This window comes from Electrophorus electricus, chromosome 16, assembly GCF_041902795.1.
Source record: "Electrophorus electricus isolate QZ-2024a chromosome 16, ASM4190279v1, whole genome shotgun sequence".
Classification (NCBI taxonomy): Eukaryota; Metazoa; Chordata; class Actinopteri; order Gymnotiformes; family Gymnotidae; genus Electrophorus; species Electrophorus electricus.
In genome coordinates, this window is record NC_137512.1 from 24,620,569 (window position 1) to 24,640,610 (window position 20,042).

Here is a 20,042-nt window from a genome sequence, read left to right on the forward strand (position 1 = left end):
ACAGGGGACAGAGGGCAGAGGGTAACTTAGAGGAGATCGAACCTGAAGTACTGGTTACTTTGAACCAGTTTCTAACACCTTGTTTTCCCTGGTTCAGGTTCTTCTGTTTTACTGGTGTTTGACTCTGCATGTCAGTTCTGGCTTTGTTCAGTGCTGCTCTGACGTGTCCATGTGTGTTGCCTCTTGCCTTGAAGGACATACATGACAGTAAACAAGGCAAGCATTTAATTATCAAAATATATCAATCAAATTTACCAGTATAAAGAACTATTTATGGAGCTATGTTGATACTACATCATCTAAGTAAAAAAAAATGTAAATATGTACCACAGGTTTAATGCTGACTAAATGCACAAAGCCATCTTTCCATCGCTTGCTCTGTGTTACGCGCATCTAATACACTGAATGAACGCGAGACGGGCTTCTTAAAGAGACAGTAACTCAAAAGGAAATATAACAGCCAGACAACAAAAACTCTTTAAATCTACACAAAGTGTACATGCATCTTTCCACCTGGCTACACAGAAACAGGAAAAAAAAAAGAACAAAAACATTTTACCTTCTGAGCTTTTGGTTTCCTTCCCACAGTTAACAGGAATTAAATTTCAGCTCATTGCACAGTTTATTTCATTCATATTTCAAAAATGAATTACAACTTGATTGGATTAAAAAATAAGACATTGAAAGATATTGTAAAAAGATATTATTTAAGTCTGAGAAATATTTTTTATTTCACATGTAATGTAATGTAAATGTTTAGTTCACAGCTCACTGAGAAAAACTAAATAAGAAGGAGGAGCTATAAGAGGATTTCCTGTGTACATATTTGGAGAACAGCCCTCTCTCTCCCTATATAACAGAGATCAGAACACTGATTCTACACACACTGATCTCTATTCCACAGCAGAGGACACTGCACTTACTACAGCTGTGACTGTCTGTGTGAAATCAGCCATTCTGCTAGAATGAGGAAGCTGTGTGCTCTGCTGTTTGTGCTGCTGCTCTGTTCTCTCCAGCTGGTCTCTAGTGGTGAGTCTCCATCTCTCTGTTATATGATGCTTTCTGTCTTTTACTGTGAAAACTACCAATGTGAACCAAACTCAGTGAATTCATTTTTACATCACTGTTACATAGTTTAGGTCAAAGGACACAGAAAAGTGGTACAATCTCTCATTGCTGTACTGCTGTACTGAGTGACTTTGTTTGTTTGCTGATGTCTTCCAGCTCCTGCTGCTTCTAACCCTGTGATTATCTGCTGTCCTGCACTGACTCAGATAAAGTTGCCCCTCAAACACATCGTGTCCTACAACTGGACCAGAAGTGATTGCTCCATCAAAGCTGTGGTGTGAGTATCACCTGCTCTGAGAGGCAGCACATGCCTACTACAGCCCTTCATATATGTAACACAGTCCACACACTGCATCTGAACCATTTCTGGAATCAGGTTTGGACTTCCTGCTGAAACACCACAGTAAAGGTGCTGTAGAAACAACATTAAGAGCTGATTTTACACACTCACATTAAGCCCAGTGGGAGAAACATCCACAGGGAATTATCACTGATAGTGTCATTTACATCAGGAATGTTTACTGTGATTTTCCCACACAGGTACATTTTTGCCATCTTGGGTCATTTAGTCTCGGCCTGCTGTATTAACAGAACATTGCTGTACCTTTGTCTCTGTTGCAGCTTTAAGATGATTAGTGGAAAGATGTTCTGTGTGGATCCTGCCTCTGATTGGGTCAATGACCACATGAAAGCAGTGGACCAGAGGCAGCTGGTCTCTAGTGGTGAGTCTCCTGAATTTACTCAGCTGCATTACTGTCAGTGTAGGAGAGAGCAGCATCACCAGAGCAGGACTGTGGGACTGATTACTGAACCCACATTCACACACAGAGAGGGAGGAAATTAACATTCTACCAAACCAGGAAAAATGGGTCAGTCATTTGTTTACTGTGTGCTGGGATCATGATGTGAGCTGCTTGTTTGTGACTCCTACAGCTCCACATGTGGGTAACACAGACTGTTGTACCAGTGTGACTGATTTGGAGATCCCTCTGGAGAAGGTGGTGTCCTACACACATACAGGCAGTGACTGTACCATTAAAGCCGTTATGTGAGTAATAATTCTGAAATGAAGATATGGATGATGAGACCAAATGTGCACTTACTTGTATATGTAGTTAAACCTTCTCTTTGTCAGAATGATGTTTTCTAATTTCTTCCTGGTTTTTATCATATTTTGTCATATCATGCAGATTTGAAACTTTATCAAGAAACCTGTTCTGTGTGAATCCAGATGCTGTGTGGGTCAGCAGCCATGTCGCTGCTCTGGACACACACAACAGTCCCGCAGCCAAGACTACAACTACATATCCCACAATGCTCTCATACAATAGTGTAACAAAAACTGCAGGTCCCGCAGTGCTCTCTGGTAACAAAGAGCACACAAGTTATTGCCTTATTACTTGAATATCTGTCACGAAACGCTCCCCTTACCACTGTTTGAGTGGTACAGCCCGCCGCGTGGAGTGGGAGATCAGTGTGTCTCGTTTGTAACCACGCCTATGCTGTTTAGCACACACCTGCACCCAATTTTGTGTGGTTGTTTGTACGTATTTAAGCTCCTGTTGCTGTTTGCATTCTTGTTGGTCTTTAATCGTAATCATGTTTGTTTGTGAGCTGTGTTCACCTTGCCTGTTCCATGTGAGTGCTGCCGTAGTCATTATTCGTGTTTGATTAATTAACGTCTGTCTGTGTCGAGGGAGTCTGTGCGTCTTCCTCCTCGCTCTGTGGCACTCGGGCCATTACAGTATCAAATTGGCTTTGTTAATGTACTTTTGTTACTATAATGAATATTGGTAATAAAAAAATATTAAATATCTTTTTAGTTTTATCAACATCATTTTTAAAATCATGAATACTGGCACACTAAGAATGCTACAAAACTATATATTCACTTATGTGACTATTATTTTTACCATAATATTGGAAATTAAAAAACAAAAAATAAAAAAAAAACTGAGTTTTTATCATAAAACAGGAACCACTGATCTGAAGCAGAGCAGACAGAAACTCATCTTAGTATCTGCTGTAGTTAAATCCAAAATAAATAAAGCAATTATATTTAGAGAAGCCTGTAAAAGGTTTGCGTGTGTGACATCACGTATGTTTACACTTCTGCTATATTTTAACTTTAGTTTTCAATACTGCTGCACTTTGGAAATGTGGTCTTAAACAGCCTTTAAATGAACTGATTCATAAACTAATGTTTTAAACTGTTCATTCCTTTAATGTCTTTTCATTTTCTCATTGTGTTTAAGTTATTTGATTGTAGTTTCAGTTTCTCTTATATATTACATTTATATGCTATATTATAGCAAACACCTTCCTGGTGTGATGGATCCCAGCATGCAATGAGGTTTATTATTCATCCATTCACTCTTTCATAATTTAGTGCTTTATAGCCTTCCTTATCTTAAATTCTTTTGTTTTCTTTTCCTTTTCCTGTCAGATACCTTCCTGAGGTGAGAGATCTCTGCAGAATAAGCTTTATTACCCTTCTATTCTATTCTCCATAACGCACTTTGTAAACTACAAAGAATAATTTAAGAACGTTCTATACAAATAAAGTTTATTATTATGTCGAATTCCTGGTAAAGGGGTTTGGCGCCACCTACTGGTTGATCAGTCACATGCAGCATCAGTTTATTAGGTACAACTGTACCTAAAGAACAGGGCAGGTGATGTCTGTATATGTTATAGAAACTGTGTATGTGTGTATATATACAATCACTGGAATTCAAATATCTATACATTAAACGAGCTGTAACAGGCCGAGTGCCGCAGAGCAAGCAGCAGAACCCACATTGCCATGACGTGGACAAACATTTACTGACGATACACGACTGGTAAATATACTGGTACTCACAGAGAACATGCAGGGTGAACACGAATAACAACCAGGATCATAAACACAACCAGGATCATAAACAGAAACAAAGCCCGACAGGCGGGTAAATACACACATAAAGACAAACCAGTGCAGGTGTGCGCACGTGGTTACGAACAAGACAATCAGTGAGTTCCCACTGCACGCGCGGGCCGAACCACGTGAGCAGTGCGAAGGGAAGCGTGCCGTGACAACCCAACTAAACAAATCTTATTTTAGTGAAAATAAGTACGTTATTGTGAGTTACACTAATTGCTGTTCAAGAGTGTAGAACTGGAACTGTCAGGACTTATTTGACTTAGTCCCTTTAATTTATTTTAATTTATATTGTAATAAAATATTTTTTTATTAAAACTGTTGTCTTTAATCCTGGGAGTTATGTCAGGCTTATCTTTAATAATTCAAAATAACAATCTACTATCAAAGACCTGATCTGAACGTTATCTATTAACAACTATGTGCTATAAATATGGACATGAATTCATGAAGAGTTTTTTAAGATCAGTTTATTAGTTAAAGAGCAGAAAGAGAAATGCCTAGGTTAACCTTTGAACCTTTGAGTAGTGAAAACTACTTCCAAACTACTACTCAGGAAGAGATTTTTCCAATTTCACTCAAAAATAAAAATATTTTAGAATCTTTCTGATGAACCACATTGGCTCTTCCGAGGAATACAATGCCCTCCGACTGGCAAATTGGAGTCATGATCTGCATTTAAAAACCAGACGTTCTGTTCTAATTCCTATTAGAAAAAGTCTTATAGTTCAACCTAGGAGGATTAATGTGGTTTCCACAAAGGTTATGGAACTATGGACCAGCTCTGGTCTCTGGCACAGATTTGTTAGTGATCATGGGTTTTTGCTGTTGAGCTTTACTGTGGGTGGCAGCACTTCCAAGTCCAACCTCTTCTGAAAAAAATGGAATGCTGGAATCTGATACAGGGAATAGAAAAGCCTTGGCTGATCTTTTCAGCCTGCTGATGCCACGACCTGTACCAAGAAAATCGAGATGATGATGATGATGATGATGATGATCCTGTGTGAAAACCTCTTTTCTAATTCAAGATCTTAGGTGGGGGTGAAGGTTTACATTTCAGCAAGACAATGACCCAAATTTTCAAACAGAGCACCACAGCATCAATGTTACTTCCTTGGACATTATGAGATAAGGTATTTGTGCTTTTGTGCTTTGAGATGTAAAGAAGTGACTCATCTCTCCAAACTAAGCAACCTGACTGGCCAACGGGACAATGAACTCCTCTTTAAATAGGTATGTTGCTCATGTCTTGGTTCTCCATGGTGTCTTGATCAGTGGCTACCATGCAGTCACAGTAGATGGCTTTGAGTTTCTACATTGCTATCAGCTGTAGACTTCCTGAAATATGGCCTTATGAGTTTGTACTTAAGGTGGGTGACGTGTTTCTTTTGCCTTTTCTACCCTGTTTTTGTTTTAGGGAGTTAAGATAGAATTATTGTATTTTATTTTATTTTTTTTAGGGAAGTAATTTTGGTTTATATTGTGATTGTTTTTTTGTAATTTATAAAGATGCACAAAATTAATTGAAACAGTGGAGTGTGCATCTCTGTGATATATGTTAGGTTGTGCCCTATTGGTCCTGGATTACTGAGTACACAAGGGGTGTCTGTGATAAGGCCGTAACACCAGACATGGCAGTCACCCTCCACCTCTCAGATCATCACTTTCTATACTCTCTCCCTCCCCACTCTTTCTGTCTACACCTCCCCCCTCACACGGTCCTCCTCCTTTGTTGCAATCTGTCCTCCATCTCTCCCTTCTCTCTTGCTTCTACTGTATTGTCTACCCTTCCTCATCCTGATTCTTTTTCTTCTCCCTCCCTGGATACAGGTACTGACACTTTCCTTTCTACACTATGAATGAATCCTCTGTGCCTCTCTCCTCCAGACCTGCAAGATCTGCCCCTCCTGCCCCCTGGCTGCCAAAAGCACTGCGTTTCCATTGAAGAAAACTTAACACTGCAGAGAGGTGGTGGAGGAAAACTCAGCTAGATTCAGACCACACTCCTACCACTCACTCCTTTGAAAGTTCTCACTTGAAGGAACATCAACAAAGTGATCCCACTACAGAGATAAATTTGAACCATCAGCACCCATTACACGGACGCTCTTCAGTATTTTTTCTTCTCTCCTTAATCCTTCCCCTCCCCATCATCCCTCTTATCCCTGAGGGTTCCATCATCTTCTTTGAGGAGAAACTTGCAGCAATGCACCAGTCCTTTTCCTCTGTTCTCACTCTTCCAAACCATGTTAATTCCCCTACATCCAACTCTCTGGCTTCTTTTCCTCCTCTCTCCTCAGACGAAATCCTTCAATTCCTGACTTCCAGATATCCAACTACATGCCCACTGGATCCCATTCCTTCTACGCTGTTCCAGACACTTTCAAGGGATGTGTTTCTATTTATCACTGCCAACAACCACTCCTTATCTTCTGGACATGTTGGAGGTGGAGAGAGAACACACTTGCGAAGTGCGGGCACCTTAGACACGAGAGGGAACTGAACTACATAGGGAATCCATAATAGAAGGGACGGATGGGATAGAATAACTAAATAATATGTTTAATAACAGACACAGACTAACAATACAGAATAGAACAAAGAACAAACATACTAACATAAGAGTAACAGGTTCACAGGGTGAGGGTGAGAACTAAGGAATTAAACAAAGGAAACACTAACAGAACGACAAAGAGGTATAAAACTAGAACATACAGGGAGAACACTGAACTGGACTACATACGGTAGACAAGCAACAGCCAATACAAAAAAAAAACATAAGTAATAATAACTTAAAGAAAACCAGATAATACTTGCATATACATATTTATTAAGAGGAAACAAACAGAAGCGAAGCAACGGGAGAATATCAGACGAGGAAAGAAAGCGGAATCAAATAAGTAAATATTAATGCGGAAAGCAACGTAGTCAAAAACACAGAAGAGCATAGAAAGTAGGAACAAGCAGCGAGATCTAGCGGGAAATACAGAAACAATGACCGGCAAACAAGAGACGCAGGAACAAGGTTCACATAGGACCACAATTAGGGACAAACTAGGAGCAGCTCGAGATAAAAGGGAGGTGACAGGGAACCATGGAAACAAATGAAAACTGGAAAACACAGAAGTGACTAGGTTACCAGGGAAACGGAGAATGCTCCGGTCTGCTGGCGGGAGAACTGTGTTAAAGACCAGCAGGGTAGGTTTAATCCTAAAGAAGGCAAAACTCAACAGCTCCAACTAAGTAATGACAAACCAAAGACAAACTCTTTACTTTCAAAAGTTTTTGTGATAGTTGTCTGCAATCAATTATCTCTTTTCCTCCCCCAGAAACAGCTTCATGATCCCAATCAGTCTGGCTAAAAACCAGCACATTCAACAGAAACAGCCCTCATATCAGTTTGCTGCTAAAGCTGCAAAGCTGTCATCTGTCTTGATTCTTCTGGACATTTCAGCAGTCTTTGACACAGTAAACCACAACATCCTCCTTTCTGTTCTTTCCAGCCTCCCTGTGACTGGCTCCACATAGAAATGGTTTCATTCCTAACTGGAAGGATTGTCCTATCTGGTAACATGGAGAGGATCCAAATCCAATCCGTGTAGACTCTCTACTGGTGTCCCCCAGGGCTCAGTATTAGGCCCTCTTCTCTTCTCTTTATATACTCTCTCACCTGATGATATGTCATGGTTCTCCTACCAGTGCTATGCTGATGACACCCAATTAATTCTTTCTTTCCCACCCTCTGATGCACAGGTTTCCAGACATATCTCAACATGCTTGACTGACATGGGTTCATGGATACAAGGCCACCACTTGAAGCTCAACTCCAGCAAAACTGAGCTTCTGCACATCCCAGGATCTCTGAACCTTCATCTTGACCGCACCGTTTCTTTTGAGAAGTGAAAGAAACTGTAATTGCACCACTGCGTAACTACTCTATACAGGACAATATATACAAGTGAAATATAGCAACCAGCAACCAAACCGACAAGGGAATCAGTGAACAATAATTCAGGGAGAGATGCCAAAGTCATACACACAAATCCTAAGTGATGAAATATCAAAAAGCAGACACAAGTACAAGCACTAACACAACAGTCTCTTCTCTAATCAGCCCCAGACTGAGACCTTTTTCCTCTTCCTTTACATGGTCCTCTGGCTCACTGGAACAGGGGATGCAACAGAGGCAGAGTCAAAACCTTGAACAGAGGGAAGACAATATAAAAGTAAGAGGAAGAGCCAAAGGGCTCGGCTGAGGCCTCATTGGAGAAGAGTTTGGTGTTGCTGGTTTTTGACTTGTTGCTACATTTTGAGCTTGTGTTTGCTAGATTGTGTGTATGACTTTGGATTTGTCCCTTGTTTGTTTGATTGCTGGATAATATATGTATCTTGTATATATGTTGTCCTGTATATAGTTACACACTGGTGGTAAGGAGTGGCTGCCGTTTTATTTGGGTCTGAGTTTATCTTTGTTTCTAAAAGTGTAGTCAGTGTAGTCGTTGTCTGTTTATCTTTGTTAGCTTAGTCCATCATCTTTTTGTTTCTAGTGTGGCTTTTGTTCGTTGTGTTGGCCTTGGTCACTCCTGACGCAATTCCACCAGTTTCTTATCTTTGAACACCAAAACTTGTAAATGCGCTTGATCTTTGCTGTAAACTTTGTTTGGCTATTCATTCAATCACTCATGTCTAATATAATATGTGAAATCTATCTTGTACGTATAACCTTTTTGCCTTTTTTTTAAACTGTTGCTACAGCATGCATTTCATTCAAACTATAATCCATGTAGACTTCCAACACACACTGTCAGCTGTTTCCATCTTTTAAAGAGAAATACATGATATTAACTCAGTGTGGTAGTGTGTAGCATTCTGCTGAAAAGCTGTAACAATGCCAAAGGAGCTCAGTGAAGATGTTTGAGGCTGATCTGTTCCCCTGATAAACTACCCCAGCACCAAATCACTTCAGTTCGTTATAGCACATAGCAGATTTTTTGGACCTGACTGCGTAAAGGATGCAGAATATAATGTAATTTAGATAATGAGGGCCTCAAAATGATCTCAAAATGGTTCATGGGTTTTCCTGTTGTGGTGAAGAGCTTGTTCTCTTGCCATTGTGTCATAAGGTCATGCCAAACCTTGACTGCTTCAAGAAGTCCCAAAAGTTCAAATCCAAATGTATTTGTATAAAGCATTTTTACCCCACATGTTCTCACAAAGCAGCTTTACAGAGATCACATGTACATAGAATCCAGTTCCAAGCCCCCAATGAACAAGCCAAGGTGAAAGTGGCAAGGAAAAACTCCCAGAGAGCAGAAGGAAGAAACCTTCAGAGGAACCAGGATCAGAAGGGGAACCCATCCTCCTCTGGTTGACACTGGATGGCAAATAGTGCAAAATGAATAAAAGTTGCTTTAACTTTAACATGCTTTAAAACTTATGAAGAAGAAGAAGAAGCAGCTAACAAACCAAATGGAATGACCAACATATTTGGCAAAAATACTGGAGTTATTCAATTTGTAGAACCAATTTGTAGTCCACAGAGTAAACAACTAAGACAGTCTGGCAGGAGAGCCAATGGCAGTGGTTATGACCCAGTCAAGTACAGAGGGTCAGACTGGTCTGATCTGGCAGATGAGCCAATCAGGTACAGCTGGAGGGTTGCAGGTGGTCAGACTGATCTGATGGACATGCAGATGAGCTAATGGGGTACAGCTGGAGGTTCCATGGTGGTTAGACTGGTCTGAAGAGCAAACAAACAGGAACTCTTATTGCATCAGCATCAGTAGAGATGAGAGGCTGTGCAGCTCAGCAGAAAAAAACACATGGAATTCATTAGCTCTGTTTGGAATGTACTGGACAGTTATATATGAATTTAGAAGTTTTTCCTCCTTGTAATAGAACTTTCCAGATCTTTCAAGAAGGCCACTGGTAACACTGTAAATGTTCGCTTCCCCTCAACTTGATTCCAAGGCCTTATCTCAGTGAGTAGAATATGTAGCTGCTGTTTGAACTGAACAAAATCTTCAATTTGTGCAGGATAAATCAAGGTGTTTAAACACTGTTCTAGATCTTGACTGATGTCATGTTCATTGTATCTGTAGTGGGTATTAGTAATGTTCCAAATGAGCGCCCCACCTTTAGAATTCAAAACAGCACAGATGTACATCTGCAAAGCTCTCTTCTCTGTTTCCCTCTTCTGTTTATCCATTTTATTTCTTGCTTCTTCTCCAAATGTTGTTTTTTCATGCATTTCAAATTCCTGAGGCTTAGTATTTTTAAACTAAAGGAAACACTTTTGCAGTATGACTAAGAGATCGACAAAGGAGAAGACACATTGTTCAAGTGTAATGCAGATATTCTGATTTGTGTCCTGTAGAACCTGATGTACCTGATGTACATGTTGAGGCATGCAGTCAAACAGCTCCTGATGCTCCATGGAAAAACCCAAGTAATTGAAATGGAATCAAAGAAATTCACAAATTACTTTTTATGATAGGGCTCAGTCCATAGGCTAATCCCTGGATAGGATGAGACAAAGGAAACCATCGCTGACACAAAGCCCAACTAGGTTTTAACCAGTTTATCTCAAGGGAGGGAACAACGCAAATCACAAGGAACAAAAAAAATTTAAAAAACACCTCAAAAATTAAACAAAGGTGTATGGCATCAGGATGGGCTAAGGTCAACACAACAGACAAAACAACCTACGACCCCAATTTCCTCAAAGCAAAGAAAACAAAAACATCTATTCTCTGACTCCAACTAGAAACACAAGAGAAAAAAGTGAAAAATAAAACAAATCCAAACTCCAAACCACAATAATGTTATAAAGAGAATTCAAGGTAACATAGAGTGCCCTAAAGGCAAACTCTAAAACTGTACATGTGGCAAAGGAAGAAGCTAACAGTACTAACTTATGGCTTTTCTTCCAAGAAACAACAATAGCATCGAACTATAAGGTATCAAAGGTACCAGTACCCTCAAGGCTCTTTCACAGAACCTACAGATAACTGGCTAGTTAGGTTATGTTTAACCGAGTTAGTTTTTCTAGTTAAATTACCGTTTCTTGAAATGGCTTCTCTGGTTTCTTGATCAAAATAAAACAATACTGTCAACCACCACCACCATGTAACCGTAAATATTCAATTGTAAGCTGCAACTATACATTGTGTACATATTTATACATATCCATATATACATTGTACATTGTATATATAAACATATTATACATATATTGTACATACATTGTTAATATATTTTGTATATATATATATATATATTTCCCTATACACCCCTGTTATTTTTCGTGAGTTTGGATAGAGCCCTCTCAAACCATTTCACTGCGAGTTATACTGTGTATGACTATGTATGTGACAAATAAACCAAACTTGAACTTGAACTTAAGACAACCTGTGACAAAGAAGTCGATAAGGAGGTGGTCACCAGAGGCAAAGGAGGCTCTGCAGGTTTGCTTTGAGACTACAGACTGGGAGGTGCTGTATGAATCAGTTGGCAAGGACATTAACAGTGTCACAGACTGAATCACCAACTATAACAACTTTTGCACTGACTTCATTGTTCCTGTCAGGTGGGTACATTGTTTCCCTAATAACAATCCATGGGTCACCAAAGACCTGAAGGAATTTCTTAATAGTAAAAAACAGGCTTTCAGACTTAAGGATAATGAACTATTGAAGGGGGTACAGAAAGAGCTTAAGGTGAGACTCCAGGAGAACAAGGAAGCCTATAGAAAGAAGCTGGAGATGAAGCTTCAGCAGAATAGAAAGGAGGTGTGGACAGGCATGAAGCAGATGACTGGCTTCAAAATAAGGCAACAGACTGTTAGGGGCACTCAAGACAAGGCCAATGAACTGAATGTATTTCTTAACAGGTTCAGCACAACACCTTCCCCCCACACCTGCAGGGGCATCTCCCCCACTTCCTTAACATCAACACCTCTTAAACATCAGCACTCACCCCCTCTCACCCTACAGTCATTATCTGTTGATTCGAAACTTACACAAGCCCCCCACCTAGAAGTTACAACCAGCCAGGTGAAAAGACAGCTGGAAAAGTTTAGAGTCTGCAAAGCTGTAGGGCCGGATGGAATCAGCCCAAGGGTACTGAAGGTTTGTGCAACCCAGTTGTGTGGGATCCTTTAGCAGCTCTAGAACCTGAGCCTTAAACAGGAGAAGGTGCCAGTGTGGAGGAAAACTTCCTGCCTATTTCCTGTTCCAAAGAAGTCTACTACCTTTTCCTTGAAAGATTACAGACCGGTGGCACTCACATCTCATGTCAGGAAGGTCCTGGAAAGACTAGTGCTGCCATATCTTAGACCTATAGTCAGCCCTTTCCTGGACCCTCTGCAGTTTGCTTCCTAGCAGCAGGTAGGCGTGGATGAACTCGACAATTCCCCATTGAAGGAAATCCACTCATTCTCCTTGGTGACTTCAACCTTCCATCAGACAAGCTGCATTCCTCCTGCATCCTCCCGCTGTTGACAGCATTTGAGCTCACCTTCAACCACTCTCCTCCGACTCACAAAGCAGGCAATGTTCTGGACCTGATTATCACCCATACCACCACAACATCAGACATCGCAGTCACCTCCCTCCACCTCTCGGAGCATCACTTTCTATCCTTCTGTCTCTCCCTTTCTTCTCTTTCCATTCAATCCTCTCCAACATGTTCCTCCTCCCTCCATCACAATATGCACCCCATAACTCCCTCTTCCCTTACTTCTACTATTTTGTCCACCCTTCCTCACCCTGACTCTCTATCCTCTCTCTCTTTGGATACCATTACAAATACTTTCATTTCTACACTCTCCTCATCAAAGAATCTTCTGTGCCCTCTCTCCTCTAGACCTGCTAAGTTCTCCCCACCTGCCCCCGGCTAACAGAAACACTTCGCTGCCACATGAGAGAACTAAAGACTGCAGACAGGCGGTGGAGGAAATCTCGCGTAGATTCAGACCTTAGCTCATACAAGTCTCTCCTTTCCAAGTTCACACTGGAAGTAACATCTGCAAAGTCATCCTACTTCAGAGAGAAGTTTGAATCATCATCATCTGATCCACGCCAGCTCTTCACTATTTTTTCTTCTCTCCTTAATACTCCCCCCCCACTCCTTCCTCATCTCTTACTCCAGAGGATTTTGTCACCTTCTTTGAGGAGAAGGTTGCAGCAATGAACCAGTTCTTTTTCTCTGTTCCCACCCCTCCAACCAATGTGCATTCCCCAACATCCAACTCTCTGATTTCTTTTTCTCCTCTCTATTCACAGATGAAATTCTTCAGCTCCTGACTTCCAGCAATCCGACTACATGTCCGCTGGATCCAATTCCTTCTGCTCTGTTCCAGACAATCGCAAGAGATCTGCTTCCTTTCATCTCTGTCATCATCAACAACTCCTTACCTTCTGGATACATGCCTACTGCATTGAAAACTGCCAGGGTGGTACCAATCTTCAAGAAGGCCACACTTGATGGCTCCAGTGTTACCAACTACACACTGGGATCACTTCTCTCTTTCCTCTCAAACAAGCAGTTTATAATCAATTGTCTTTTTTTCTCACCCAGAACCAGCTGCATGATCCCAATCACTCTGGCTACAAACCGGCACATTCTACAGAAACGGCCCTCATAACAGTGACTGAGAAACTTCATGCCACTAACGCTGCCAAACAGTCATCTGTTTTGATTCTTCTAGACCTTTCAGCAGCCTTTGACACAATGAACAACAACATTCTTCTCTCTGTTCTTTCCAGGCTTGGTGTGACTGGCTCTACTTGGAGATGGATTCAGTCCTATCTCTAGGGATGGTCCTATCAGGTGACATGGAGAAGATCCACATCCAAACCATGTAGACTCTCCACTGGTGTTCCACAAGGCTCAGTATCGGGCCCCCTTGTCTTCTCTTTGTATACTCGTACTCTTGGTGATGCAATATCTTCTCATGGTTTCTCCTACCACTGCTATGCTGATGACACTCAATTATTTCTTTCTTTTCCACCCTCTGACATGCAGGTCTCCAGACGTATCTTAGCATGTCTGACTGACATTGCGTCATGGATGACAGCCCACCACTTGAAGCTCAACCCCAATAAAACTGAGCTTCTGTTCATCGAAGGTACTCCCAACCCTTACCATGACCTCACTGTTTCCTTTGAGAACTCCCTGGTATCAGCTGCCCGTAGCCTGGCGTAACTTTGGACAACCGGTTGTCATTCTCAACTCATGTTTCTACTCTAACCCGGTCTTGCAGATTCCTCCTTTGTAACATACGAAGGATTTGACCCTTTCTCTCACAGGAAGCTACCCAGGTGCCTGTGCAGTCTCTTGTGATCTCAAAGCTAGACTACTGCAGCTCGGTACTTGCATGTCTGCCTCTAAGAGCCATCAAACCTCTACAACTTGTCCAGAATGCAGCAGCATGACTGGTCTTCAATCTTCCGAAGTTCACAAATGTTACTCCACTGCTGTGCTCCCTTCATTGGCTCCCTGTAGCTGCAGGCATCAGATTTAAAACCTTGATGCTTGCCTACAAAGCTATAAGATGGTGCAATGAACTCCAGCTTGCTGTCTGGACAGCAGAGTCCCTTGCAGTCTTCAAATGCAGACTGAAGACCCATTTATTGACTGACTAACTTAGTACTTATTGTAGGGCATTTTTTATGTTGTTTAACAAACTCTAGCACTTAATGTTTATAGCACTTATCATTGTTTAAGATAGACCTTATGTATTTTGCACTTCTAGGTATCAGCATTCATCCCTGTATTTTACAGTATTCTAGTTCATTGGTATGTTTAATTCTAACCTACTGTACTGTACTTGGATATATTCTAGTAAATGACAAAGCACTTTTGTAAGTCGCTCTGGATAAGAGCGTCTGCTAAATGCTGTAAATGTAAAATGTAAAATGTAAATGGATGATGCTATTATCTACCTACTGCAGAAGGCACACGCACATTTGGATCAGAATAACACTACTGTAAGACTCACTTTTTTAATTTCTCAGATGCATTCAACACCATCCAACCTCTCAGGTTGGGGGAGATGGGGAGAATGCAGGTGGATGTGTCCATGACCACCTGGGACAAGGACTACCTGTCTGACAGACCCCAGTATGTGCAGCTGGGAGCAAGCTGATCTGAAGTCTTGGTCAGTAACATTGGAGCACCACAGGGAACTTTACTCTCAACTTTCCTATTCACCCTGCATACTACTCGCTTCCAGTGCAGGTCTGACCTATGCCATTTTCAGAGGTTTTCTTAGGATTCTGCAGTGGTAGGATGTATCAAGCATGGTCAGGAGGGAGAATACAGAAATGTGGTTAACAGTTTTGCAGAGTGGTGTGAGAGGAACCATCTGCTCCTCAATGTGGACAAGACCAAGGAAATGGTGGTTGATTCAGGAGGAGGAGGACAACAACCAGTCCTATTACCATCAAGGATCAAGATGTTGAGCAGGCGGTAATGTCCAAATACCTTGGTGTCACTTTACTTTTTGAAGGATGTCAGTTCCTTTAATGTGTGCAGCAAGATGCTGACAATGTTCTACCATTCTATCTTCTATGCAGCTGTGTGTTGGGGAGGTAGCATCAGAGAAGGAGACACAAACAAGCTCAACAAACTGATCAAGAAGGCTGGCTCAGTCCTGGGCTGCTCTCTGGACAGTTTTGAGGTGGTGGTTAAAAGGAGGACAGTTAATAAACTTAAGGCTATCCTGGATAATTCTTCACACCCTCTCCATAATCTACTGGCCAGACAGCGTAGCGCTTTTAGTCACAGAGTCATCAGCTCCGCTGTAGTAAAGAGTGGTACAGGAGATCATTCGTACCAACTGCATTCACACTGTACAATACTTCTTCTTGTGTCGGGACACTACTGAGTAGTATGGAGTACTAGAATCGTGCTTATTATTAATATCCACTCTATTGTCATTCTCTTCTGCATTCATTGCAAAATCTTATATACACACCTAACTGAATGTTTGTATTGCACTGTCACTTTACCTGTTAGACTGTAAACAGTGAATGATTGGAATGATCGGACACCTTACCATTCTTACACTTGCACAAGACATACATACTATATCTTTGTATCTTAGATGTTATTACATTATGTTTTATCTGCATTTCTGCACTATTGCCTTTTTTGTACATTGAGCTACTGCAGTATGTCAATTTCCCCCTGGGATTAATAAAGTGATTGATCGATCTATCTTAATCAATGTGATGGTTAACGGGTTAAGGAGGATGTGGGGATGAGGCACGTTAAACAGAACATATGTTTTAATATCAAAGTAACAAGCAAGACTCAACACACATAAACACACTACGTGGGTCAAACACTGACAACTTTGACGATACGAGACGAGACTTATAAACACTCTCATGACAATTACACACAACAAGGATCAGGTGCACAACACAAGAGGGCGTGGCAATATGGACATGCAAACACACACAGACACACACAGAGATACGCACACACACACACAGACACACACACAGAGACACACACACACAGACACACACACACACACATTTGAGGGGGGAGGGGCCGTACCGTGACAATCAAGCCAAAATAAAATGAGACACAAACAGCTCCCCAGACTCCCTACCCAACCCAGAGCAGGAGAAATGCCAGGAAAGATTACATAAATGGCACCAAGCCATAAAATACCTGAGTATGATTTTCAGTCATAGATTTCTGATGAAAAAATATATTTTTCAAAAGAAATAGACAATAACTTTAGAAAAGAACACTTTAGAAAAGAAAAGGCAATAGATATATGCATATAAATTTCCCAAGATGATACTACAGCAGAATAATTAGTGGTGACGTGGGTGTAAGCAATGAAAACTAAAACCGTGTTCGTGGATGATCTGGCCAAAGTGAAACAAGTATATATAATTATCCATGTATATGAAAATAAGGGCACCAAGAAGAAACTCATGGAGCACTTGTTGAGTTAAAGGTCCTGTGTGAATTTTCTTTGTCAAACAATGCCTAGTGTTTGTGTGATGTACTGTGGACAAAATGAATACAACAGCATCCTACATCACTGTGAGCAGCTCATGTTAGATCTATATATTCTGGGTTAAATCTACAGTCATATTTAATATCTGTGCTTAAGTATTTTTACAGGCTCTTTCCTTCATTATAGGATTTATATTTTTGGATTTTGCTTTGATTCATTTTCAGACTAATTCTGCATTTTGTGTGGAGGTTGGGACACAGTAGCAGTTTTGGTCTTTTACAGCTGAGTTGAGATAACAGACTCAACGCAGGTGTCCAATTTTTCATCAACATAACAGAACAACTGTAAGAACTCCCAGGACTTCTACTTTTGATGTGAGAGTATATTTACTTCAAAATTATCAGCCAGAAAGATGCTAAAATATTTTTTCTCATGCACTGTCTATCTTTGGTGGGTTTTTATGCATTTTATTTTTATGCTTTGAAACTAAAACACTAAGCAAAAAACTTCATTTAAAAACCTCTAATATGTCCATAAATATACTGGGCAGAAAGATTTATAGATGCTTGTTCAGATGATGTCTTGCTTTATCGTGTGTTATTGAGGATTAATAACATACGCCTGAAATAACTCAGTACAAAGACAATTTTAAATGAAAATATTTTTATTACAATAAAGAAATGGTCCAAATTACATTAATATATATATATATATATATATATATATATATATATATATATATATATATATATATATATATATATATATAAAATAAACTGAGAAGAAGTTAACAATCATCATTCTGAGTACAAACACAACGCAGTGCTAAAGTTTAACAAGATTAACAATCAAGTGTACATTTGTCCTCAAATTATCATGTCAGTGTTTGAAGTTAAATCATTACCACTCACATAATGGCTTTATTGGCACAGTCACTGTCTGTATGTGTGTAGGACACCACCTTCTTCAGAGGGATCTTCCCATAAGTCACACTGGGACAGCAGTCAGGGGTATGTCCATGTGGAGCTGTAGGAGTCACAAACAAGCAGCTCACATCATGATCCCAGCACACAGTAAACAAATGACTGACCCATTTTTCCTGGTTTGGTAGTGTAATTTCCTCCCTCTCTTTGTGTGAATGTGGGTTCAGTAATCAGTCCCACAGTCCTGCTTTGGTGATGATGCTCTCTCCTACACTAACAGTAATGCAGCTGAGTAAATTCAGGAGACTCACCACTAGAGACCAGCTGGAGAGAACAGAGCAGCAGCACAAACAGCAGAGCAGACAGGTTCCTCATTCTAGCAGAATGGCTGATTTCACACACAGACAGTCACAGCTGTAGAAAGTGCAGTGTCCTCTGCTGTGGAATAGAGATCAGTGTGTGTAGAATCAGTGTTCTGATCCCTGTTATATAGGGAGAGAGAGGGCTGTTCTCCAAATTAGCATCCACTGTAACTGAGTTGCTAAGTATCACCGTACATTAACATTTATGACAATTAGCTGATGGTTTTATCCAAAGTGACTTACAATTATGAGTACAACTTGAGGGTTAAGGGCCTTGCTCAGGGTCCCCACAGTGGCGGGGCTTGAACCAGCAACCTTCCGATTACAAGTCAAGTAATCCAGAAAGACTTCTTCTGTTTTCGTGCTCTTTTATTTACTTTTCCCCAAATCCTTCTTCTTGTCTGTGAGACGAAAGGAAAAAAGTTAGTTTTCCCCTCTTTTTAGTTATTTGTGCTAGTTTTATGATGTGTTGAAATATTTATATTGCTAAAGATATTGTCTTCATTTTTTTAAACATGGGTCACAGCTGGGTCACAGTGTCCCTGAACGTCAGATAGTTGCTCTTCCTCTTTTCTCATTCTTATAATTACTCTCTTTTTTTCTAATGCATTCTGTGCCCATTGACCCATTGATGACTGCACAGTTTCTGTAAACATGCACTTTACCCAATTTCACCAGTTCCTCTGCCAAGTCATCTTTTTGGATACCAGGTAAACACCGGGAAATCTAAAATATCCATTTGTTGGAGAAACAAAGATACTTATGATGATAATGATGATCATCGTAGTGGGGGGATATGGACATATATGTTTGTGCATTATATGAAAATTATTATTATTATTATTATTATTAGTTGCCTTTATATAGCGCCTTTCTCAAACTCAAGGATGCTTTACAACTAATCACTTTTTTTTTAGAAAAACTAGAAGAGTTCAAAATATGACATTATGACTTGCTCCCCAATAGAAAAACTATTTTTTTAGTTTCATTGTTTTTTGCCTCTAGGTGTAGCTCTAAGCAAGAAAGCTTCATAAATGCAAGAACTTTGGGCTGTGTTATATCAGGTTTAGGGAATGTAGCAGCTCTTATAGCACACACACACACACACACACACAAACACACACACACAAATTTTCATACACACACAGGATTCCAGATAGAGGGCGATTTACATGGTTAGATTTAGTCCAACCTGCTATTATCCTAGATCAGATTTATATGAATAATTAATTCACTATTGATTTAAACATCGACTGTTTTTGTGTTTATCACTGGTGAAAGCCAACAGTGTGGGGTTGAGAGGAATCAACCAAATAATCACATTATATTTGAATGTCTACTACTGTGGCAGTGAAAGAGGGCTGTAGGAAAGATTTTAAAACCCTTGCAGGGTTTATTCTTCTTGAACTTTCCATGCATCAGAAATGTCCTCTTAAGTGGATATTTCCCCATTCAGAACTCTATAAAAAACGTGTTGTTCTGCTTTGATTTCTGCTAAATTCCACTGACGTCTGTAGGAAGTGAGCTTACGTTTGCTTTCATTCAGATTTTGTCAGTGCACATGTCCCAGCATCATGCTCACATTGCATGATGGCAATGGAGATTGGCTGGAGTGTGGTGCACTCCAACACAAGTCCTTCAGACTCACTACAGTAGGACCGGGTCACTTCTGGGGTACTAGCTGTAGCTCTTCGGTAGGTGTGATATAGTCACATGTTTTTGACCCTGGTTCGACTGACTCCTGCAGTATTGGGTCCACTGCTGGACAGAATCAGTGACAGCCT

The 20,042-nt window shown here is 40.4% G+C and overlaps 1 protein-coding gene and 1 long non-coding RNA gene across 6 annotated transcripts in view; one reads left to right on the top strand and one right to left on the bottom strand.

The window, feature by feature from the left end:
• The first annotated feature begins 837 nt into the window (after positions 1 to 837).
• Positions 838 to 20,042, top strand: part of LOC145651641 (C-C motif chemokine 13-like) — a 73,557-nt gene continuing 54,352 nt past the window's right edge. For 3 of the 5 annotated variants that reach the window (XR_014117411.1, XM_081698522.1, XM_081698520.1), the window contains exons 1-3: positions 838 to 1,029; positions 1,225 to 1,345; positions 1,690 to 1,790. Coding sequence is in view for 4 of the 5 variants with exons in the window: in XM_081698522.1 (XP_081554648.1) it covers positions 966 to 1,029; positions 1,225 to 1,345; positions 1,690 to 1,790 (286 nt within the window). In the remaining variant the exon portion in view is untranslated. Of the gene's footprint in view, positions 1,030 to 1,224; positions 1,346 to 1,689; positions 1,791 to 2,001; positions 2,117 to 2,258; positions 2,883 to 20,042 lie in introns of those variants that run through there. The other 2 variants (XM_081698519.1, XM_081698521.1) reach the window with 2 other exon arrangements.
• On the bottom strand, positions 18,508 to 19,863 carry LOC118242280 (uncharacterized). Its single transcript, XR_004776734.2, has 3 exons — positions 19,789 to 19,863; positions 18,924 to 18,984; positions 18,508 to 18,659 (listed from the first exon to the last, which is right to left on the bottom strand). It is a non-coding gene; the product is annotated as an uncharacterized LOC118242280 (long non-coding RNA).